Raw genomic sequence first — 25000 nt, 5'->3', positions numbered from 1 at the left:
ATTTGTCTCCTTTTTGTTCTCTGTTGTGTTTGCACACACTCCGCCCTGGGTCTGTGTGTGTGTGTGTGTGTGTGTGTGTATGTGTATGTGTATGTGTGTGTGTGTGTGTGGTGAAAATTATCCTTATATATAGAACACACGTTGCTGTTGAATTCTAGATTCTGACTGGTTTTATTTTATATATTATACTCAAGGCTCGGTTACGGTTCCGACCCAGCACGCTGTTCCACGTTCACGAGCGGCCGGGGATCTTTTACTTCAGACTCTTGAGAAAACATGACACGCACGGGCCACGTATAATTACTGACCCTCCAAACACTTTTCAGAAAGCACCATGGACCGCATGGAAGTCCAGAAAGCGGGCTCGGTGTGGGTGGGCAACACAAAACATTATGAGTTATTCCTGGCAAGCAGCTTCCTGTTGGCCATAAGGACCAATTCCGGGCTTCATTATGGAAGCTGAAATTTCTGGCACATGATGCGATCTAGCCTCGAGCTAGCTGTCTTGCTGGGCCAAATCGCGAGTCCCAGTTTGTGCCTTGCTCTGTTTTATGACATAAAAGCCAATAAAGCCTCATTATCTGCTGCCGATGTGGTGGCAGAAAGTGAAGTCAGGACGGCTAATAAATAACAAAGTCTCCAGGGAACTATGCTAATAAAAACGCTGACTCATTTTCACTATTTTAACGGCGACGGGCTTTGTTAGTGTGCTCTATGAGGTCTCGTAGCGTTATCCTGATTCCTCCCTGCACAAAAACGCTGATGGTTTGAAGGTTGTGGTTTGAATTTCTTTCAGTTGGTTTTTACTGCGATGGATTTGATAGAAGGGTGCGTTCGTTTTTAGCATAGCTAGCGTAGTCTGTTCGAAAAGTGAACGTTTTTCTATAACTATACATCGTACAGTGTAAATACTACACTTCCACGTAAGCAGAGGAGAGAACGCACATGATTTCAGGGCCTTTAGAAATAATTTAGAATGAAGAAAAAGTCTGAGTGAATAGAAATTGTAATTAATATAACATATAAAATGTCTGAAACGGCAAAATTCACGTTGAACACTTCATAGTGTTGTCTGACTTTATATTTAATTTTGTTTTAATGTAGCAATCACAATAAAATCAAATAAATGTTTTTTCGTTATTTTTATTATTGTTATTGTTTTTTACTTATGAATAAGTGACACGTCATACTGTACATTTATAAGTTTATAGTTTCATTTAATGTTGTTGAATGTTCCCGTTCTCGCTTACGCTATAGCAGCTATAAACAGTTGTTCCCTAACCAGCCTCTCATTTTTCTCTTTCATGAAGTTGTTACAAACACTAAAACTGGAGACTCCTTCCTTAAATGTTCAATTAAATTCTCTTCAATAAGACAAAGCTTGCAGTGTCACAGAGAAACCGCAAAGAAGTGTAAACTCCTCTGTCCTGAAGATGCCTGCAAACGTACAGTTACAGCTTTACCTCTGACACTGGAGACTCCTTCTTTCATAAATGTTAAATAAACTTTTCCTTACAGAAAACTTCACCATATCAACGATTACACACGTTTTTTATTCGGTTTATGAGTGCTTGTCGTACACGTCCCTGTGAAAGAGCTGCTACTATAAAAACGCTAACGTATCAGAACGAGCGCATTAATATAAACCCGCACTACTGTCAGAGCCGCTGATATAGAGAATGAATCAACACCTTCTGAAAAATCTCAATAAAAAAATCAACAGATACAGTTCTCTCCATTAATATTGGCACCCTTGGTAAATACAAGCAAAGAAGGCTGTGAAAAATTGTCTTTATTGTTTAAGCTTTTGATCTTTTGTTAAAGAAATTCACAAAAATACTCTGTTCTCATGGATATCAAACAATTACAAACATAACAGGTTTATTAAATATAGATATATATATATTAAATATAGGTGTGCAACAATTATTGGCACCCTTTTAGTCAATACTTTGTGCTACCTCGCTTTGTCAAGATATCAGCTCCGAGTCTTCTCCTATAACGCCTGATGAGGTTGGAGAATACATGGCGAGGGATCTGAGAGCGTTCCTCCATACAGAATCTCTCCAGATCCTTCACATTTGGAGGTCCACGCTGGTGGACTCTCCTCTTCAGTTCACCCCACAGGTTTTCTATGGGGTTCAGGTCAGGGGACTGGGAGGGTCATGACAGGATCTTGATTTTGTGGTCAGTAAACCATTTCTGTGTTGATTTTGATGTATGTTTTGGATCATTGTCCTGCTGGAAGATCCAACCACGGCCCATTTGAAGCTTTCTGGCAGAGGCAGTCAGGTTTTCATTTAATATCTGTTGATATTTGATATCCATGATGCCATGTGTCCTAACAAAATGTCCAGGTCCTCTGGCAGAAAAACAGCCCCAAGACATTAAAGATCCACCTCCATATTTAACCGTGGGCATGAGGTACTTTTCCATACGGCTACCTCTCTGTGTGCTCCAAAACCACCTCTGGTGTTTATTACCAAAAAGCTCTATTTTGGTTTCATCTGACCATAGAACCCGATCCCATTTGAAGGTCCAGTAGTGTCTGGCACACTGAAGACGCTCGAGTTTGTTTTTGGATGAGAGTAGAGGCTTTTTTCTTCAAACCCTTCCAAACAGCTTGTGGTGATGTAGGTGACTTCAGATTGTAGTTTTGGAGACTTTCTGACCCCAAGACACAACTAACTTCTGCAGTTCTCCAGCTGTGATCCTTGGAGATGTTTTATCCACCCGAACCGTCCTCTTCACAGTGCGTTGAGACGATATAGACACGCGTCCAATTCCAGGTCGATTCATAACATTTCCAGTGGACTGGAACTTCTTCATTATTGCCCTGATGGTGAAATGGGCCTTTTCAATGCATTTTCAAAGCCACGCGAGGCTTTAATGTTTTATCCACACGCGCACGTTTCTCCCCCAATCAGCGCTCAGGCCTTGTGTGTGTGACTCCGCCTCCTCTCTCGCGCTGGGTGATAAAATGAAAGCGTGGTGTTTCTCCTCTTCTCAGTTCAGCCTGCGTGTGCGTGTGCGCGTGGGAGTTAGAGTCAGAGAGAGAGAGCGCGTGCGTGCGTGCGTGAGAAAACCGGAGCGGTGTGTATAGAGGAAGGGACGGGGGAACGCGAGGCGCGATGTCGTCGAGACGCACGAGCCTGTGGATTAATATGATTATAGTCGCCGTTAGTGTTCTTATCGGGACGGCGGAGGTGAGCGCGAGACGGCACGACGAGTCGGTGCTGGTGGAGAGCGTGACCCGCGCGCGCTGCGCCTCCCGCTGCCTCAGTCTGCACCTCACGCGCATTTCGGCTCTCTTTAAACACTCTCAGGTTCGTGGTCTATTTTTTTTATTTATTTACTTGTATATGTATTATATAAACCAACCTATTTATTTATTTATTTATTTGTTTGTTTGTTTGTTTGTTTGTGTTAAATTTATCTAGTACCTTTGTAACATTTAACATAAAAAAAAAACTCTGAACACATTTGATCTAATGTCATCATTGTAACTTTTGATGTAATGATAATTTACTGCTTTGGCGTGTGTGTGTGTGTGTGTGTGTGTGTGTGTGTGTGTGTCTGTGCTTTTGCACTAAAGTGGGGTAATTGAATGAATGGTTACAGGTCATTGGTACCTTTACACACACACACACACACACACACACACACACACTACTTCTACATCACACTGCCTTTACAGATCAGTGTGTAGTCATTATTATAGTACAGTGTTACTAACCCGTGTTGTCTGACAGTACTGCAGCCTCAGATCACAGGGTTATACAGTATTAATCGCTTGTTCTAATAGCTTATCGTTTCTATAGCAACAGGGTGTTTCTATAGTAATATAACACGCAGTTAAAACAAAAGAAAGAAAAAGGTGTAATCGTTGATATGATGAACATTTCTGTAAGCTGTAGAAGGAGTCTCCAGTTTCAGTGCTAAAGATGTTCCACAAGGTTAAATGTAGCTATAAACGGATACAACGTACGACCCGCCATTCTTTAACTAATAATAATAATAATAATAATAATAATAATAATAATAATAATAATAATAAACCTGTAGCTGTTGGCAGATCTCGTTGGTGTGACTTCTAAACGATTAGAATTCTGAAAACGGTTGATTTTATCATTTGGAGAGTTTTAACTCCAGGTAGACGTCCGTTCTGTGCAGCTGCACTCCATTCTTCACCATTCACCATACACCATTTAATCATTGCATTCTTTAGTAAAATATCCATAGTTAAATGTGACACAGTATTAAACATGAAACTCACATTATGACGTCATGCTGTTCAGCACTAGGTGCCGGTTCTGTTCAGTGAGTCGGATTCGACTTGTCAGTAAGAGTCGACTCTTATGACTCCTTGCCATTTTCCCCTACTATATTGTGCGCAGTTATTTTTCTGAAATTGTTTCATGAACTCTGACTTAATAAAATAGCAAGACTTATAATAAAATGAAAAACACTGTCTCAGACACGCGCACACACACACATGCACGTACACACACAAACACACACACACATGCCCGTACACACACACACACACATGCGCGCGCGCACGCACGCACGTACACACACACACACAAACACACACACAAACACACACACTCACCACTGAGAGTCAAACACTCTTCTCACCATTCGTGCTCAGCTGAAGGGCCGAACACTGAGATTTAACATCACTGAGTACATCTACAACAAAATGACTCATGTACACGAGTCATCTCCCAGTGTTCACCTAAACGAGTCAACTCAAAGAATCAAAGAGTCGACTCCTTCTCTGATTATTTTAGTGTTGTGCTACAGGAACAGGCAGGACGTGCAGGTCACACTTCTTTCAAGTGCTTATTAGAGGAACTGGTCAGCTGCAAAAACAAACCCCCTTCCTTTTTTTTTGTCTAATTAGTCAGGGGGCCAAATGCCAACACACACACGCGCGCACACACACACACACACACACACACACACACACACACACACACACAGAGAAGTAGCACGTGCCTTCTGAATGTTTTATACAGTTCATTGTTCGACATGAATTGAACATTTAATAATTCATTGACTGGACAAGCAGCAGGATGAAATAAACATGATAGAGAAGTGTTTAATGTTGGTCTAACAAGCCACAAAACCCCGTCTGTAACCCAGAACACGATCATCACGTCATCACGGTACACACGGACGTGTAGTAAATAACTCTCTTCAACTTAAAAGATTCAAACAAAAAAACAATTCAAAAGTCAGCTTTACCTCTGACACTGGAGACTCCTTCCAGGTCTCATTAGAGGAAACTATACGAGCAGTCAGAGCACCTTCTGACCAATCAGAACGGAGCGAGACTATGGCGCTGTGGTACGAGTAGTGTTAATTAAAGTTTAATCTACACTAAGTAGGAGTGAGTTATTATAAGTTGTAGCAACTAAGTAAGGTTAGTTATTATGCTAATTAGTAGTATTTAAAAAAAACAATACTAAGTAGTAGTGTGTAGAATTTGACACTTTTCCCATAACACACAGAGTGGGAAACACCCAAACCGTAAAATACCACTTTAGCTAATACGAACTGAAAGAAGGACTCTGTTTCGCAGAAGTGCGTTTTTACATGCGATTATTTATTTTCGGGCGATGAACCCGAAGGCGTGTCGGAGAATTCGCGCTGCTCTGGCGGGAGCTGTAAAATATATTGCGTTTTAAATTCGGCCTTTCATTCCTCCTCTCTCTCTCCGTCTCACATCTCAATCCGAGGGAAAGATAAACATCGTAAAGTGGTTTCGGCCGTGTTCACTTTAATACCAAATCACTTGGGAAGTGAATCAAACGTGTAGTGTGTGTGTGTGGGGGGGGGGGGGGGGGTTTAAAAGGCTGAATGAATGAAGACTTATGTTACTTGGTTTTGGCTCTTAAATATATACAACACACACACACACACACACACACACACACACACAATGAGCTTCAATCAGACCTGAAATTTTGTACATGGCCTGATCAACATGTGTGTTCAAAGAAACCTGACTCTGATCTTCATAAATCCACGTGTGTGTGTGTGTGTGTGTGTGTGTGTGTGTGTGTGTGTGTGTGGTTGTGTAATCGTCATTATTGGTGTGTGTACTTTTTATAATGCAGAGGGTGTATAGTTGTGTAATTTTCAGAAGTTGTGTGTGTAGTATTTTAATCAGTGGTGTGTGTGTGTAGTTTTATCATTAAGGTTGTATGGGGTCTGGAGTTACATTTATTCATTCAGCAGAAACTTTTATCCAAATCGACTTACAAATGAGGAAATACAAGCAAAGTGATCTATCAAGCGGAGAACAATACGACTAGTAGTGTTCATTTTTTCCTGTTGTTTTTCAGGTTGTGTGTGTGTGGTTATGTAATGGTGTGAGGTTGTATGTGTGTGTGTGTGTGTGGTTGTGTAATGGTGTGAGGTTGTGTGTGTGGTTGTGTAATGGTGTGAGGTTGTGTGTGTGTGTGTGTGTAGTTGTGTAATGGTGTGAGGTTGTGTGTGTGTGTAGTTGTGTGTGTGGTTGTGTAATGGTGTGAGGTTGTGTGTGTCTGTGTGTGTGTGTGGTTGTGTAATGGTGTGAGGTTGTGTGTGTGTGTGTAGTTGTGTAATGGTGTGAGGTTGTGTGTGTGGTTGTGTAATGGTGTGAGGTTGTGTGTGTCTGTGTGTGTGTGTGTGTGGTTGTGTAATGGTGTGAGGTTGTGTGTGTGTGGTTGTGTAATGGTGTGAGGTTGTGTGTGTGGTTGTGTAATGGTGTGAGGTTGTGTGTGTGTGGTTGTGTAATGGTGTGAGGTTGTGTGTGTGTGTGTGTGTGTGTGTGGTTGTGTAATGGTGTGAGGTTGTGTGTGTGTGTAGTTGTGTAATGGTATGAGGTTGTGTGTGTGGTTGTGTAATGGAGTGAGGTTGTGTGTGTGTAGTTGTGTAATGGTGTGAGGTTGTGTGTGTGGTTGTGTAATGGTGTGAGGTTGTGTGTGTCTGTGTGTGTGTGTGGTTGTGTAATGGTGTGAGGTTGTGTGTGTGTGGTTATGTAATAGTGTGAGGTTGTGTGTGTCTGTGTGTGTGTGTGGTTGTGTAATGGTGTGAGGTAGTGTGTGTGTGGTTGTGTAATGGTGTGAGGTAGTGTGTGTGTGGTTGTGTAATGGTGTGAGGTAGTGTGTGTGTGTCTGTGTGTGTGGTTGTGTCTGTGTGTGTGGTTGTGTGTGTGTGTGTGGTTGTGTAATGGTGTGAGGTTGTGTGTGTGTGGTTGTGTGTGTGTGTGTGTGGTTGTGTGTGTGTGTGTGAGTGTGTGTGTGTGTGTGTGTGGTTGTGTAATGGTGTGAGGTTGTGTGTGTGTGTCTGTGTGTGTGGTTGTGTCTGTGTGTGTGGTTGTGTGTGTGTGTGTGGTTGTGTAATGGTGTGAGGTTGTGTGTGTGTGGTTGTGTGTGTGTGTGTGTGTGTGTGTGTGTGTGTATGTGTGTAGTTGTGTAATTGTTTGTGTAACTCTTACCCCTAACCCGTATTGTGTATTTATTCAGGGCGTGTCCCAGATTGAGATTTTCTCTGCTACACATTGCAGCTAATTTAAAAACTCTTCCCGGTTTCTTCAGCTAGCGACGCTCCATATCCACGACGTGCGTGACCACACCTGTAAAACATGTAGTATTAAACTACACTAACAACTCCACTACTATTTAACACAACACACTGACGGACAGAGAAGAGGAAACGCCCAGAGTGTAAAATACGACTCTTCTAACACAAAGTGAAAGAAGGACTGTGTGTAGTTTTATTAAGCTGGAGGCGTGTCGGAGATTTCCCGCTGGTCCGTCGGGAACGCTAAAATAAATCACACTTTAAATTCAGCCTTTCATTCCTCCTCTCTCTCTCCATCTCACGTCTCCATCCGAGGGAAAGATAAACAGCGTGACGTCGTGTTCACGTCACGTTCTCTACGCTCTACTTTAATACCACACCTGAGCATGCGTGATTATCTGTTCTGTGTTCATCTATATACAGTAATTACAGCCTTCTGATTGGTTGAGTATTTTCCACTCAGAAATGAACACGGGAATGTTCTGGAAGGTCCGGCTTTCCTACTTCCTGTACTGTTTAGACCCGTGTCCATTCAGGTACATGGACGATAATTACAAGTGTAGCAGCGTGCTAGCAACCACCTGGAATGTCATAGCAACCACCTAGCCATATGCTAGGAACCACCTGGATTAACATAAGAACAACCAAGCCACACTAATGCACCCACGTGGAATATCATACAAACATCCAAGCAACACCCTAACAACCACTTGCAATACCATAGCACTTGCCTACCATCACCCTTGCTGCAACCACCTAGCAACACCCTAGCAACCACCAGGAATAAGGTTGGACGTTTTTAGGCTAATTGTTTCTCTGGAGTTTTCTCCGTAGTAGAAATTAAAAGCATCAGGTGAATCATCGTTACAGACTCGACTCCGAACGACTCCGAATGACTCCGAGCGACTCCGAACGATTCCGAAGGATTCCGGATCACAGAGTTCACTCTCTTTAAAGATAAAGTTCCTTTACAGGATTTCCTGCTCCATCCGATTACGTTGTTCCAGAAACCCTTTGAAGTTGACAGACATTTGTGCTGTAGGAGTTTCAGCTGTGTCCCGCTGTACCCTGATGTTTCATTACTTTCCGTATCGACTCATTAAAGTGCTTTATGGATTCAGTCTGTGGGGTTCGAGAGCACGTTAATATAAAGCTGTACCTTCTGACCAAACAATCCAGAATCCAGCAGTGCTGTGGGATAAATCATTTGAAATAAAGACTGAGGTGCATTATTGCAGCTCGATGTTTCTAAGGCAATGTGTTTATCAGATTTTTTCTTTCGTTCTCCGTTGCAGGGAAATGGATCTCTGGTATGGTGTCAGAATCACAAGCAGTGTTCCAAGGTAATGTCCATTAAACACCATAATCTGTTCAGCTTTATTACATTATTACTAACAATGGCATTCCTTAAACCAGACCATTGACACACACACACACACACACACACACACACACACACACGTGTTTGAGGGACTTCAGTCAGACTACAATGGCGTGATTGTTGCACTTTTCTGTCCTATTTATTTTAGCAGTGTCAGTCACTCAGGGAAAAGTCGGACCTGGAAAATAAACAAGCGGAGACGGCGTGTCCTTTGCTTTTCTAGCACTTTCTTTTTGGGTCACGTCAGTTTCCTTTTACGTCGTGTGAGTGTTGTTGTTTTTTTTCTGTGACATGAATGATTTGCTTTTCAACTCGAGTCAAAGTTCATATATACAGGAAAGAGCAAAAATAACCAGCGTTAAGCTAAACACTTAACCAGAGCTAATAGCTGACTCGAGAACTGACTTTTATTATTGATGTGTGATGTCGTTACCTTGTTGCCTAGCAACTTGTTCAGTCCCCGAAACGTGAACCACGGAGGAATATAGCTTCGAGAGGCACTCGAAATCTCTCTCCCACTTTCCCCGTGGTTCGTGGCTGCCCGATCTGCCCGCCTCACCTCTCGGCTGCCGTGGCAACAGCACAGCTGCTTTTGTTTTGCTTTTTGACTTCCTTTTTAATTCTTCTCTCCACAGTGACTTTGTTTCCAGCTCGTGTTTGGATTCACGGCGTCTCGTTATCCTGAAGTTTTAAAAACTTTTAAGAACGTTTAAAAACTGCACTGGAATTTCAGTTACTTTAAATCACTGCCATTACAGGGCATGTGGAGAGAAACCTCCGTGTCTGAATGAACACAGATCCGCACAGCCACGCTACAGAATCTAGTGGAAAGCCTTCCAGAAGAATTCCAGATTTCCGATACTGCCGATTTTCCTGGAGTTATGTTTCCTCAGTTATTGCTCCCGTTAACAGCAGCTAGCATTGCAAACACAGGTACGGCAACTCGGTTCGGCTGTTACACCGTGCGTAAGAATTCAGTACGATATCAACGTGTGGAAGACAAGATGCTGGTTGTGGAACTGCGTTCTCACTCCCCAAATCCTGATCCACGCAGGAGGGTTTACACTCTTTCCTTTATAACACAAACTCTGGAAAATTAAAGTAAGCTGAGAGACAGAGAGAGAGAGAGAGAGACAGAGAGAGAGAGAGAGATGGGGGTGATGTCGCCTTCATTAGCATGCTGTTGCACCAACATTGGACTCCCAGAATGCACTGAGGCTTTTGTCCTTTTTTTGGTCATTTTGTTTCTTTATCTTTCAAAAGAGTTCCCTGTTAAAGAGAAGGACAGACAGACACAAAGAAAGAGAGAGACAAAGAGAGAGACAGACAGAGAGGGAGAGAGACAGAGAGAGAGAGAGTCGGAGAGACAGAGAGACAGAGAGGGAGAGAGAGAGATGGAGAGAGACAGAGAGAGAGAGATAGATAGAGAGAGGGGGAGAGAGAGAGACAGACAGAGAGAGAGAGAGTCACAGAGAGAGGGGGGGGAGAGAGTCGGAGAGACAGAGAGAGAGAGATGGAGAGAGACAGAGAGGGGGAGGGGTGAGAGAGAGTCGGAGAGACAGATAGACAGAGAGACAGAAAGGGAGAGAGACAGATGGAGAGAGACAGAGAGAGAGAGACATAGAGAGAGAGAGAGAGAGTGTGAGAGAGAGAGAGACAGAGAGAGAGAGAGAGAGAGACAGAGAGTGTGAGAGAGAGAGACAGAGAGAGAGAGAGAGAGACAGAGAGAGAGAGATAGATAGAGAGAGGGGGAGAGAGAGAGACAGACAGAGAGAGAGAGAGTCACAGAGAGAGGGGGGGGGAGAGAGTCGGAGAGACAGAGAGAGAGAGAGATGGAGAGAGACAGAGAGGGGGAGGGGTGAGAGAGAGTCGGAGAGACAGATAGACAGAGAGACAGAAAGGGAGAGAGACAGATGGAGAGAGACAGAGAGAGAGAGACAGAGAGAGAGAGAGAGAGAGAGTGAGAGAGAGAGAGAGACAGAGAGTGTGAGAGAGAGAGACAGAGAGAGAGAGAGAGACAGAGAGAGAGAGAGACAGAGAGAGACAGAGAGAGAGAGAGACAGAGAGTGTGAGAGAGAGAGACAGAGACAGAGAGTGTGAGAGAGAGAGACATAGAGACAGAGAGAGAGAGACAGAGAGAGAGAGAGACAGAGAGAGAGAGAGACAGAGAGAGAGACATAGAGAGAGACAAAGACAGAGAGTGTGTGAGAGAGAGACAGAGAGAGAGAGAGACAGAGAGAGAGAGAGAGACAGAGAGAGAGAGAGAGACAGAGAGTGAGAGAGAGAGACAGAGAGTGTGAGAGAGAGAGACAGAGAGAGAGAGAGACAGAGAGTGAGAGAGAGAGACAGAGAGTGAGAGAGAGAGAGAGAGAGACAGAGAGAGACAGAGAGAGAGAGAGACAGAGAGTGAGAGAGAGAGAGAGAGAGACAGAGAGAGAGAGAGACAGAGAGTGTGAGAGAGAGAGACATAGAGACAGAGAGAGAGACACAGAGAGAGAGACAGAGAGAGAGACAGAGAGAGAGACAGAGAGAGAGAGACATAGAGAGAGAGAGAGACATAGAGAGAGAGAGAGACATAGAGAGAGAGAGACAGAGACAGAGAGAGAGACAGAGACAGAGAGACTGGTTTGATTCTATTGAGAGACAAAAAAAAATCCTCTTAATATTTATCAGTGCAGTCAAATAAATGGATAGAGAGGCAGACTGACAGGGTAGGCAGACAGACAGACAGACAGACAGATGAGGCAGACAGACAGACAGGGCAGACAGACAGACAGATGAGGAAGACAGACAGGGCAGACAGACAGACAGATGAGGAAGACAGACAGGGCAGACAGACAGCTAAACTAGATGTTTTGTGCTCTGTGAACATAAGAAGTTTTACTTATCTGATGTTAGTAGACTGGAATGTAGAGTACTGCGTGGAATACTAAAGTGTAAAGAGGACGTAACTGTGAAAAGTGTAAAGGATTGCTGGAGTGTAAGGAACGTTGACATATATGGAATGCTGAAGTGTACGGAATACTAAACTATAAGGAATACTGAAGTATAAGGAATATGGGTGTGTATGGAATATTGAAGTATAAGGAATATGGGTGTGTATGGAACATGGGTGTGTATGGAACACTGAAGTATAAGGAATATGGGTGTGTATGGAACACTGAAGTATAAGGAATATGGGTGTGTATGGAACACTGAAGTATAAGGAATATGGGTGTGTATGGAATACTGAAGTATAAGGAATATGGGTGTGTATGGAACACTGAAGTATAAGGAATATGGGTGTGTATGGAACACTGAAGTATAAGGAATATGGGTGTGTATGGAACACTGAAGTATAAGGAATATGGGTGTGTATGGAACACTGAAGTATAAGGAATATGGGTGTGTATGGAACACTGAAGTATAAGGAATATGGGTGTGTATGGAATACTGAAGTATAAGGAATATGGGTGTGTATGGAACACTGAAGTATAAGGAATATGGGTGTGTATGGAACACTGAAGTATAAGGAATATGGGTGTGTATGGAACACTGAAGTATAAGGAATATGGGTGTGTATGGAATACTGAAGTATAAGGAATATGGGTGTGTATGGAACACTGAAGTATAAGGAATATGGGTGTGTATGGAACACTGAAGTATAAGGAATATGGGTGTGTATGGAACACTGAAGTATAAGGAATATGGGTGTGTATGGAACACTGAAGTATAAGGAATATGGGTGTGTATGGAACACTGAAGTATAAGGAATATGGGTGTGTATGGAATATTGAAGTATAAGGAATATGGGTGTGTATGGAATACTGAACTATAAGGAATATGGGTGTGTATGGAACACTGAAGTATAAGGAATATGGGTGTGTATGGAATACTGAACTATAAGGAATATGGGTGTGTATGGAACACTGAAGTATAAGGAATATGGGTGTGTATGGAATACTGAACTATAAGGAATATGGGTGTGTATGGAACACTGAAGTATAAGGAATATGGGTGTGTATGGAACACTGAAGTATAAGGAATATGGGTGTGTATGGAATACTGAACTATAAGGAATATGGGTGTGTATGGAACACTGAAGTATAAGGAATATGGGTGTGTATGGAACACTGAAGTATAAGGAATATGGGTGTGTATGGAACACTGAAGAGTACAGAGTATTGATGTTATAAAAAAGGAAAAGAACAGAAGCACAATACATATATGTTAATTGTAGTTCAAGAAGATTTCAGTGGCAGAGAGCAAACAAACTGCCATGAACCATACTCACCCTCTCAGACACACACACACAAATACACACACATGTACACACACACACACACACACACACACACACATACAGACACACACACCCACATATACAGATACACACACACACACACACACACACACACACACACACACACTTGATGTTCCAGTGCCTGTAGAAAGGAGAGGCGAGTGTTTGTTTGTTTTGGGGGACAGGACACACTTCAGAAGCACCTTTTGGTGGACATTTGAAGCACACAGCTAACAATGACTGTGAGAAAGACGGACGTGTCCGTGTGTGTGTCCGTGTGTGTGTGCGTGTGTGTGTGTGTGTGTGTGTGAACACATGAGAGAGTGCTCTGGAATCGGGTCAGTATGGTATGTAATGGAATGTAATGGTATCGGGTCAGTATGGTATGGAATGGAATGTAATGGAATGTAATGTATCGGGTCAGTATGGAATGTAATGGAATGTAATGTATCGGGTCAGTATTGAATGTAATGGTATCGGGTCAGTATGGTATGTAATGGAATGTAATGGTATCGGGTCAGTATGGTATGTAATGGAATGTAATGTATCGGGTCAGTATGGTATGTAATGGAATGTAATGTATCGGGTCAGTATGGTATGTAATGGAATGTAATGGTATCGGGTCAGTATGGAATGTAATGGAATGTAATGGTATCGGGGCAGTATTGAATGTAATGGTATCAGGTCAGTATGGTATGTAATGGAATGTAATGGTATCGGGTCAGTATGTAATGGAATGTAATGGTATCGGGTCAGTATGGTATGTAATGGAATGTAATGGAATGTAATGGTATCGGGTCAGTATGGTATGTAATGGAATGTAATGGTATCGGGTCAGTATGGTATGTAATGGAATGTAATGGTATCGGGTCAGTATGGTATGTAATGGAATGTAATGGTATCGGGTCAGTATGGTATGTAATGGAATGTAATGTATCGGGTCAGTATGGTATGTAATGGAATGTAATGGTATCGGGTCAGTATGGAATGTAATGGAATGTAATGTATCGGGTCAGTATGGTATGTAATGGAATGTAATGGTATCGGGTCAGTATGGTATGTAATGGAATGTAATGGTATCGGGTCAGTATGGTATGTAATGGAATGTAATGGTATCGGGTCAGTATGGTATGTAATGGAATGTAATGGTATCGGGTCAGTATGGAATGTAATGGAATGTAATGTATCGGGTCAGTATGGTATGTAATGGAATGTAATGGTATCGGGTCAGTATGGTATGTAATGGAATGTAATGGTATCGGGGCAGTATTGAATGTAATGGTATCGGGTCAGTATGGTATGTAATGGAATGTAATGGTATCGGGTCAGTATGTAATGGAATGTAATGGTATCGGGTCAGTATGGAATGTAATGGAATGTAATGTATCGGGTCAGTATGGTATGTAATGGAATGTAATGGTATCGGGTCAGTATGGTATGTAATGGAATGTAATGGTATCGGGTCAGTATGGTATGTAATGGTATCGGGTCAGTATGGAATGTAATGGAATGTAATGGTATCGGGTCAGTATGGTATGTAATGGAATGTAATGGAATGTAATGGCATCGGGTCAGTATGGTATGTAATGGAATGTAATGGTATCGGGTCAGTATGGAATGTAATGGTATCGGGTCAGTATGATATGTAATGGAATGTAATGGTATCGGGTCAGTATGGTATGTAATGGAATGTAATGTATCGGGTCAGTATGGTATGTAATGGAATGTAATGGAATGTAATGGCATCGGGTCAGTATGGTATGTAATGGAATGTAATGGTATCGGGTCAGTATGGAATGTAATGGTATCGGGTCAGTATGATATGTAATGGAATGTAATGGTATCGGGTCAGTATGATATGTAATGGAATGTAATGGTATCGGGTCAGTATGGTATGTAATGGAATGTAATGGTATCGGGTCAGTATGGTATGTAATGGAATGTAATGGTATCGGGTCAGTATGGAATGTAATAGAATGTAATGTATCGGGTCAGTATGGTATGTAATGGAATGTAATGGTATCGGGTCAGTATGGTATGTAATGGAATGTAATGGTATCGGGTCAGTATGGTATGTAATGGAATGTAATGGTATCGGGTCAGTATGGTATGTAATGGAATGTAATGGTATCGGGTCAGTATGGTATGTAATGGAATGTAATGGTATCGGGTCAGTATGGTATGTAATGGAATGTAATGGTATCGGGTCAGTAGCGGAGTGAAGGGTTTGGAATAGTTATTGGTGTATCTTTATGGCTTTCTTGTGGTTTTTCCGCTTCATCTGTGTGTAGAAATGAGAACACACAGCCCTGAGGAACTCCTACAGTTTCTTTATGATTTCTGTGTGTATTTATTGGGACTGGTGTTGGAACAGATTAGAACCGTGAGCAGAACCAGCAGCACCGAGTCCGAGCCACTAGAACACACTCGTTAGCTTCTCTGGAGGTTTTAATGGATGGTAAGGAAACAGGTTTTAGTATTTGTTGAAGAGAGTAAAGGTTCCTGCTCGGTGACATGTTTGGTTTTGTTTATTTTTCTACAGAGCGGGAGGTTTCATGAAGTTTTAATGCGAAGCGTTAATCTTCTCCAGCTTGTTTACTCGGCTCATAAATTACCCACGATCCTCCGATTGTGGATCGCATGAATAATTCATTCTTTCTATTCTTTCTCACTCGTCCTCTTTCTTTTTTCTCTCTCAGAGAGGCCTCTTTGTTCTCAGTGTCTTCCGGCTGCATTTAAATCAATAATTAAAGAGAAGAATTTCCGTTTGATGTCACCTGCTAACTTCCCCTGTTTCTCAAAATTACTGCTGTAATGCTTTATAGAGAAGTGTTGTTGCAGTTCAACTTCTGAAATCTTTCTGTGTGTGTGTGTGTGTGTGTGTGTGTGTGTGAGAGAGAGAGAGCATTATTTTCTTCACTTGTTGTGCATGTACACAGAACTCTCTCAGAATTAATTTTTTTTTCCCCCATAAAAAATTAGGAAAAAATTATGTAAATAACACATTACATACAATAATTAAATTTGTCCACGCAAATGAATGTTTGAAAATATTCATCTTTGTTGAAGAAAAGTTGATCACTCCATAGTGGATTTCATGGAGCTTTTTGTAGTTCCTGAGGCCAAAATTGCTTTATTTTGCTGCAGCTTTTTAAAAAATTGCAATGCAGCTTGTGGAGTTTTTTTGTGCTTTTTCTTTTTTTTTTTGGAAAACGACTCGAATCGGCGAAATCGCACTTCCACAAAATCGTCCTGCGCTCTTGTACAGTGATGTTTGTTGGTAAATGAGAGCTTTTAGCTGTACTCGTGTTCAATGCATGTGAATGGACGCACGCTTTGACTGAATAAACGTTGTGATGGTGTCACATGACGCGTCTCAGCCCCAAATAAATCTGCAGTAATTTTGAAAAATTGCCTTGATAATTGCGGAGTTTGTTTGATTTTGCGTTAATTTCTGCGATCACAAAATCCTGGAGGGACGGACTTACAGAATACTTACACTCATGGAAAAGTGAAGTGTAATGAATACTGTGAGACTGAGAATAATACTGAACTGTAGATAATACTGAACTGTACAGAGTACTGAAGCATAGAGAATACTTAGGTGTAGAGAGTACTGAAGTGTAGATAATACTGAACTGTACAGAGTACTGAAGTGTAGATAATACTGAACTGTACAGAGTACTGAAGCATAGATAATACTTAGGTGTAGAGAGTACTGAAGTGTAGATAATACTGAGGTGTAGAGAGTACTGAAGTGTAGATAATACTGAACTGTACAGAGTACTGAAGTGTAGATAGTACTGAAGTGTAGATAATACTGAACTGTACAGAGTACTGAAGTGTAGATAATACTGAGGTGTAGATAATACTGAAGTGTAGATAATACTGAACTGTACAGAGTACTGAAGTGTAGATAATACTGAACTGTACAGAGTACTGAAGTGTAGATAATACTGAGGTGTAGATAGTACTGAAGTGTAGATAATACTGAAGTGTAGATAGTACTGAAGTGTAGATAGTACTGAACTGTACAGAGTACTGAAGTGTAGATAATACTGAGGTGTAGATAGTACTGAAGTGTAGAGAGTACTGAAGTGTAGATAATACTGAACTGTACAGAGTACTGAAGTGTAGATAGTACTGAAGTGTAGATAATACTGAACTGTACAGAGTACTGAAGTGTAGATAATACTGAACTGTACAGAGTACTGAAGTGTAGATAGTACTGAAGTGTAGATAGTACTGAACTGTACAGAGTACTGAAGTGTAGATAGTACTGAAGTGTAGATAGTACTGAAGTGTAGATAATACTGAACTGTACAGAGTACTGAAGTGTAGATAGTACTGAAGTGTAGATAGTACTGAACTGTAGAGAGTACTGAAGTGTAGATAATACTGAGGTGTAGATAGTAATGAAGTGTATGAAAACTGCACTCCTATTTTAAATACTATCCTATAGAACAAAATTACAAACTAATCTTTATTATTGAACAAAATGGACTTCATTGTTCATGAGTCATTCATTTCACACATATAACTCCGCCTACATATGATAGCCACACCCACTTAACTATTTGCTTAGTTTTCTTCAGCCTTTCTGATTGGATGATGTTCATCTCACCAGTGATGCTGGTAATAACTGCTAGTTTGTTGAAATTATTGTGATAATTTTCAGGAAAATATTACAGTCAGTACCTTATTCAGTCAGTACACTGATCAGTCAGTACCTTATTCAGTCAGTATATTGATCAGGCAGTACCTTATACAATATGCACACATCAGTCAGTACAGTAAGCATAAACATATCGTCTCTAAGTAGCTTGCAAATTGGATTTCATTTATTAAACAGTACATTAAAAAACTGCTAGGATTTTTATTCAAAGTTTATATGCTAATTTGTTTGTTCATGTTTTAGCAAAACTACTGTATTAAGTCTATACCTAATAATCACAGACTGGGTGCAGAAAAACTCTAAAGCTTATGAGTTTAGCTTGTGGTTATGGACCAGGGCACGAGCAGAGCCATGAGCTTCTTTCTTTCAGCCCTTTCATTTCACTTTCTTCCCTTTCTTTCTCAGTATCTCTTCATTCTCTAAACACACAGACATGTTGCATTAGCATTCATCTTAACAAGCCAAAATGACACAGGCTGAACTAGCAGCTACACCAGCCGAGTGTTACTCTTATTCACGTTCACGTTATTAATGTGAGCATACCATTGTCGATATATTCTGTGGAATGTGCTGCTATGAAAGTCATCTTTATTTACATGGCATTGCTTTTGCTTTTTGTTATTTTTCTTTAGTGTCTGGAGCCCTGTAAAGCATCATGGGATCTCAGAGAGAACGAGTGTCAGGATTTGTGTGAGGTATCGCTATGCTTTTCTAATAAAGTTATGCTAATGAGGATATGTAATGCGTTATGCTAATGCGTACTGTCCGAGCTCTGATTCTCTCAATACTCCCTCTTTCCCATTTCCAGACTGTCTTCCCGAATAAACAGTCCGAGTGCGTGGTGAGCTGTGAGTTTTTCCTCTCGGTGGAAACAGTGAAGCAGGGGGCGTGTCCAGCTCCGGAGCGAGCGAGCGGATTTGCTGCCGCATGTGTGGAGAGTTGTGAGAGCGACGCCCACTGCTCCTCTCACAAGAAGTGCTGCTCGAACGGCTGCGGACGGACCTGTCAAACGCCCAGGAACATTTATAAAGGTACGATTACCTAGCACGGACTTCATTCACGGACATTCCACAACATTAAACGTAAACATAAAGGGATAAAAAGTACTGAATAGATAGCAGTACCCTATAGAAAACGTATTAGTTGACTACTGGTTAAGGAGAACTTTCCGGTCTCATTCACCGCTAGTCTTATAAATCTACAGATCGCTCTTTATGTACCTCTTTGCAAGAAGTGCGTAATTGGTTCTTTTTTCTTTCCTTTTATTGTGATGGGGGCTGGAGGGGGTGTAATTTGTGTGAAGCTGTAAAGCATTAAACTTGAAATTGAGCATCGCACCCAAATCGCTGTCAGATGTGGGAACCTGCAGGTGGAGGACCTTTAACTCTGGTGTGTCCTTCACTGAGATTTGAAATGGAACGTGACCTTTTCCCTCAGAGGAAAGGTCATTACGAGCCTCTTTCTCTTCGAGTCTCAAAAGCAGCATGTTTCTATCTTCTGTTGATACCATTCTGTTTCAATCTCTGTTTACTGCTTTATCGATTGACAAGGGCCAATTAAATCATTACTGTTTATAAATCATTACTGTTTATAAATCATTACTGTACACGGGTGTAAAAGAGATTACCTGGATTCCCTGAGCTGAGGTAGATGTGCACTGATTGTGTTCGCAGAAGTTGGGCCACACTTGAAACTATTTTAATCAGGCGGACATTCTGGTCACTTGTGCTCTAGGATGTGTGTCCATGTGTGGCCATGTGACCAAATTAGAAAGTGTGACTGCATGACGCTGGCAGAATTGTTTGCTCAGATTGTGTTCTAGATCGTTTTTGGGTTTTCTGAGTAATCTGTGGTCTGTAAGTAAGGAGGACAGCCACAGAGCTCCAGCCATGGACGAATTTCCAGTTCTCTTGTTGCTCATGACTTTGGGTGAGGAAAGATATGGTTGTTTTAGTTTCTGTTCATCATGCTTCAAAGAATTAACAAGAAGCTCGGAAAGCTCCAGATGCGTTAATCAGGCCGAATGGCATCACAGCAGACTCACAGTGCCCTGAAGTAGTGATGAAGTTTCCTCACAAATGCACTGTGAAGGTCGAGGTAAACGAAGATTTTGGCCCCATATTCTTGTAAAGGTTCTGCTGGCAGAGTTTATCTCCCTGCCACTGATACAGGAACATAGAGTCCCGTGGTGATGATGTAATTCTGCAGCTTTTAAATAATTCTCATTTAGGTTCAAGATCATTTTCTGAGCATCGGGGCTTTCAGCTTGAGTGCATGATGTCATGATGTGGAAGAGCCAGACATGTGGGACACATGTGGCAGGCCACCAAGTTTCGAGCTGTTAAACATCCTCATTGCCGCATGAAAGAGCGGGGCTCAGCTGGGCCAACGAGCCGAAACCTAGGATCAGAAGGTTACGTGACTAAAACCGAAATGGACTTGATATGTAGCATACCACACTCGGATCGCGGTTATGATAACCTTGTTGATCAGCTTCCAGGGGAATGGGCGTGAATTTGCGATGGGGACACCTGGTAAAGCGGGAAAGGCATGGCTGTTCATATCTGCAAGCAAGTCCAGATGAGCAGTCTACTTCTTTTTTTTTTAACTGGCGCTTCATCGCACTCACATTCTGCGTCTAGCGTGAATAACTTCAGTATAACGCACAGACAAGCACCTCCTCTGTTTCAGAGACAATAGGGGCAGTTGAAGCCATGGTTATGGTAGCTGGAAATAAACTGGGGCTATTTTGAGCATGCAGGAATCTGACTGGCTGTGTCCTGCCACCGTGGACGTGAAGGTTTTTTGTGCTTTTATTCACAGCAGGTGATCACACTATTGTGTCGTCTCAAAGCATTTTTATACACATATATATTTTTGTCTGCCTTGCTGTTATTTTCGAGCTCTTGCTAAGAGACCTTGAGTCTACGATGTTCACGCAGACTTCTGTCTGGCCACTATACCCATCCTATTATCCATTTGCTAGCAACCTTGATGATCAAATGTGTGTTTATTTCATTGAGAATGAGTGTGTTAGGAAGACTTTGTCTCCTGCAGTAAGGAAACAGAGGAAGAGGTATGCAGGACGTGGCTGCCATTACTGCCATACAGCTTGTTAGTGACTGGAATTGGGCTGCGTGCCTCGATGGACTTCTGAGTGGCGGTAAGGCCTGAGGAGTTTCCCGTGCACAGAGACGACAGACGATTACAAACTTTCAAGATGAAGCACGAGTGCAGAACTTAAACAAATAGACTGGCAAAGCTTAAGGCTCGGCGATGTGACTGACAGAGTGGCGTGTTTATGGTGGTTTAGCTAACGAGCTACAGCTGCGTTTCATTAGCGGCTCTGAAAAGGATTTCTAAACTGTGATGGACAGACAGCGAGGGCATTGCTGTGAGGCGGCGTTCCCCTTGTCTTCACACTTTTACATTTTATTAAACATTACACATTTCTTTTCCTCTCAAAGCTCCGTATGTAAATATGTAAAGATGTTTAATTTATTGCACGTGGAAGCGTTTATTGCAGCTTTAAGGGTTAAATGTTTGGGGGAAATGTGGTTTGTGTGCACACACGTAGCTTTTTATGAACACTGAACTAAAAGCTGTAAAGTCTGTGTGTGTCTTCATGCGAGTGAATCGCATCGATCCTGGAAAAACTCAGAGAGACATACATGAGGCTAACATTAACATTAACATTATGCTCTAGCGGAATATTTCTGGTGCTTTGAGTCCTGCACCAAAACTCTGTATGATTATTAAAGCCCTTTGAAGAGGTGATGAGAGAGAGAGCTGTGTGAGGGCTGAGAGAGACCTTCTTAAGGTTCTACAGTGGAAAGTAGAAACTTAATGGCAAAAACTAGACAGTGTGTTTGTGTAAACAGATAAAATAACTCTGTGTTTCAGGTGTTCCTCTGAAGCCCAGGAACGAACTGACATTTCTGGAGTTGCCGTCAGGACAGCTGGAGGTCCGCTGGTCTTCAAAGTTTAACGTTTCAGTAGAGCCGGTGGTTTACGTTGTACAGCAGCGTTGGAATTACGGCATCCACCCGAGTGAGGACGACGCAACGCCGTGGCAGGACGTGGCACAGGTTCACACACTGCTTCGGTTTCAACTTTTGTTTGCAGATGTACCAGATTAGAGAGGCGCAAAAATATTACTGCACTATAATGCGCCACATCATTTGCATATTTGTACTGACTTCATGTGTGTATTTATAGCGTACCACATCATTTGCATATTTATAGCGAACTACATCATTTGCATATTTATAGCGCACTACATCATTTGCATATTCGTAGTTTCATCGGTTGCATACTTATAGCACTGCACATTTGCATATTTGTAGTTACCTAATTTGCATATTTATAGCGCACTACATCATTTGCATATTTGTAGTTATATCATTTGCATATTTATTGCACACTACATCATTTACATATTTGTTGCACACTACATCATTTGCATAATTATAGTTCCTTCATGTGCATGTTTATAACCCGTCACATCATTTGCATATTTATTGCAAACTACATCCTTTGCTTATGTGTAGTTGAATAATTTGCATATTTGTATATAAATATGCAAATGTTGAATCTACAAATACACAAATGATGCACTAAATCAGGCACTGGATGCTTTTTCGCACTGGGTCACAGCCTGATTTACATAGAAAAAGGGGCGGAGCCTCCAGAGCGTGATGCGATTGATATTTTATTAAAAAGCTGACACACCCAGTGACAATGCCTCTACATTGTTGTGTGGCATCTAAAAGTTTAAACCGAATATGTTTGGGGTTTGAGATGACATATCACGCAACAAAACTTTCATTTTTGTCACATGGTTTCCATGGCAGCCAGCTTCCCTCTATTGTGTTCACCTGTTTCGTGTTAGTTCTTGATTAGTTTGTCTGTTTAGACCCGTGTGTTTGTTGTGAAGTCTCGTCGAGTGTTTCGTACGTTACCAAGCCGTAAAAACGTCACTGACCTACCAACGTCAGCTACTACATACACAAGTGCACAGTGTATAGTATACAGACCTGTTGACCTGTCTTACTGTTTTTGTGTTTGTTTTTGTTCAGGTCACAGAAGAGCGTGTCGAGTTGGCGGAGATCAGAGCCACTCGGTGGTACCAATTTCGTGTAGCGGCTGTGAACATACACGGCACTCGCGGATTCACGGCGCCAAGCAAACACTTCCGCTCGTCCAGAGGTGTGTGTTTGTTATTATTTCTGCTCAATAAAACACGCCATAAAGATTTACAGTGGTGACACACCGTCTCCTCGCCTCCTTTCCGTCCTTTCTGCAGATTTTACAGAAATTCCAGCATAACACTTCATTTTAATAATATACTATATTTTCATCTCAGTGATTTACATATTTAAATTAGCGACGGGTTTCTAATACACAGGAGACTGTGTGTGTGTGTGTGTGTGTGTGTGTGTGTGTGTGTGTGCATGCCAAGAAATGAGGTAAGTTGTCTGTTCTCTTTCACTCAGACCTCTGAAACAGATTAGGGTGTGTGTGTGTGTGTGTGTGTGTGTGTGTGTGTGTGTGTGTGTTAAATGTAAAGCAACATGAAAGAGTGTTTGCAACACACACCAGATCTCCAGGCCTTTCTTTCCACACACACTAACCTCAATTAATTTCATTTAACCAGATTGTACACGCCCTTATAATCATTTCCAAACTGCACATGTGGGCGGGGCTGTAGCGATATCCGTCATACGCTGAATTCTGGACTGTGATTGGTCAGAAGGTGTTGATGCATTTTGAAGAGCAGCAGCTCCGGCACTTGAAGTTTTCCGGCATCTTCAGGACAGAGCAGTAACAGTGATCAGCTCCGACTTGGTATCTCGTGTGTCGTTGATTATTATAACAGTTTTATGTTCTAATAAGATCGTTAATGTTTAAGTTCTGTAGATGAAAGAGAACACAAGCTCTGTTCACTGATTAATAGTAATCAATCTTGCAGAGTTCATTCATTAGTAAATAATGAGACATGTATCATTGGCAGTAATCACACACACACACACACACACACACACAGAATCAGCTCACGTTACGTCCCTGCTTTTCTCTCGACGAGGCCGTTCATATGATTTTAATTTGCCGTCGTTTGCCCTGTATTTATTTAGCACTGCTACGGTTATCCTGCTAGCGAACGGTAATTATTTTCAGATGGGAGTAAAAATAAAAACTGCGTGATTGTTCAAGCGTGCGCGTGTCTGAGTTTACGTCACGTCTCAGACACGAAGAGTTCCTGTTCTGCGTCCTGAATGGCATTAAAGGAACAGTTCAGTCACGACTGTAGCGTAAACCGAAATGATTTGGGATTATTTTATCCCTCAGCGCTGTTCAGTTCTGGATTCTGATTGGTCAGAAGGTGTTGATTCATTTTCTATAACAGAGGCTCTGATGGAAATCACGTTTCTTTCTATGGTTCTGTTTCTATCGTAACGGTTGAACGTATAAACAAAGAATCGTGATTGGTACGATGATATAAATCACTTCGTCTGTACAGGCCCATCTACAGACGTCTGAAATCTGAAAGCCACGCCTCCTAAGTGCCGTGTTCTAGTTTTAAACATCAACCTGAATCTCCTTCTCTCCGTCTCAGATCCGTCTCCTCCTCCACGCCCATCCGGACTTAGGGTGTCCAACATAACGGCGGACGGCGGCGGTTCGGTGATGGCACATCTGGCCTGGACGCTTCCCGAAGAGCCGGATGTCCCCATCCATCATTTTAAGATCTCCTGGAGCTGGAACGTCGCCGGAAAAACCACCATTCCTTCCATAAAGAAGAGGAGGAAGACCATCGATGGGGTAAACTGACCTGAAAATAAAAATAAAGCACACCCACTCTGCTTTTGAGTCTGTTCCAATTGCCCAAGACATACTGTCCATACTGTCCGGCTGTGTTTGTCTCCCACTGTCCATGTAAGGTCGTAGTTTCCTGTTCTCCTTCTCTTCATCTCAGTGATGATCAGTATAAACAACGTTAAAGAGGAATCCCAACGGACCCTCCCTGTGATGTGTGTGTGTGTGTGTGTGTGTGTGTGTGTGTGTGTGTGTGTGAGCTCACTAG

At 42.0% G+C, this 25000-nt stretch overlaps 1 protein-coding gene across 1 annotated transcript in view; it reads left to right on the top strand.

Annotated features, from left to right (window-relative positions):
- The first annotated feature begins 3025 nt into the window (after positions 1-3025).
- Positions 3026-25000, top strand: part of LOC128609289 (anosmin-1) — a 28397-nt gene continuing 6422 nt past the window's right edge. Inside the window, exons 1-7 of the mRNA XM_053627810.1 lie at positions 3026-3326; positions 8874-8921; positions 18549-18611; positions 18725-18947; positions 21820-22004; positions 22995-23124; positions 24533-24738. Coding sequence (XP_053483785.1) covers positions 3132-3326; positions 8874-8921; positions 18549-18611; positions 18725-18947; positions 21820-22004; positions 22995-23124; positions 24533-24738 — 1050 coding nt within the window. The 5' untranslated portion in view covers positions 3026-3131. The remainder of the gene's footprint in view (positions 3327-8873; positions 8922-18548; positions 18612-18724; positions 18948-21819; positions 22005-22994; positions 23125-24532; positions 24739-25000) is intronic.

This window comes from Ictalurus furcatus, chromosome 6 (assembly GCF_023375685.1).
Source record: "Ictalurus furcatus strain D&B chromosome 6, Billie_1.0, whole genome shotgun sequence".
Classification (NCBI taxonomy): Eukaryota; Metazoa; Chordata; class Actinopteri; order Siluriformes; family Ictaluridae; genus Ictalurus; species Ictalurus furcatus.
This window is presented reverse-complemented; position numbering and strand designations above follow the sequence as displayed.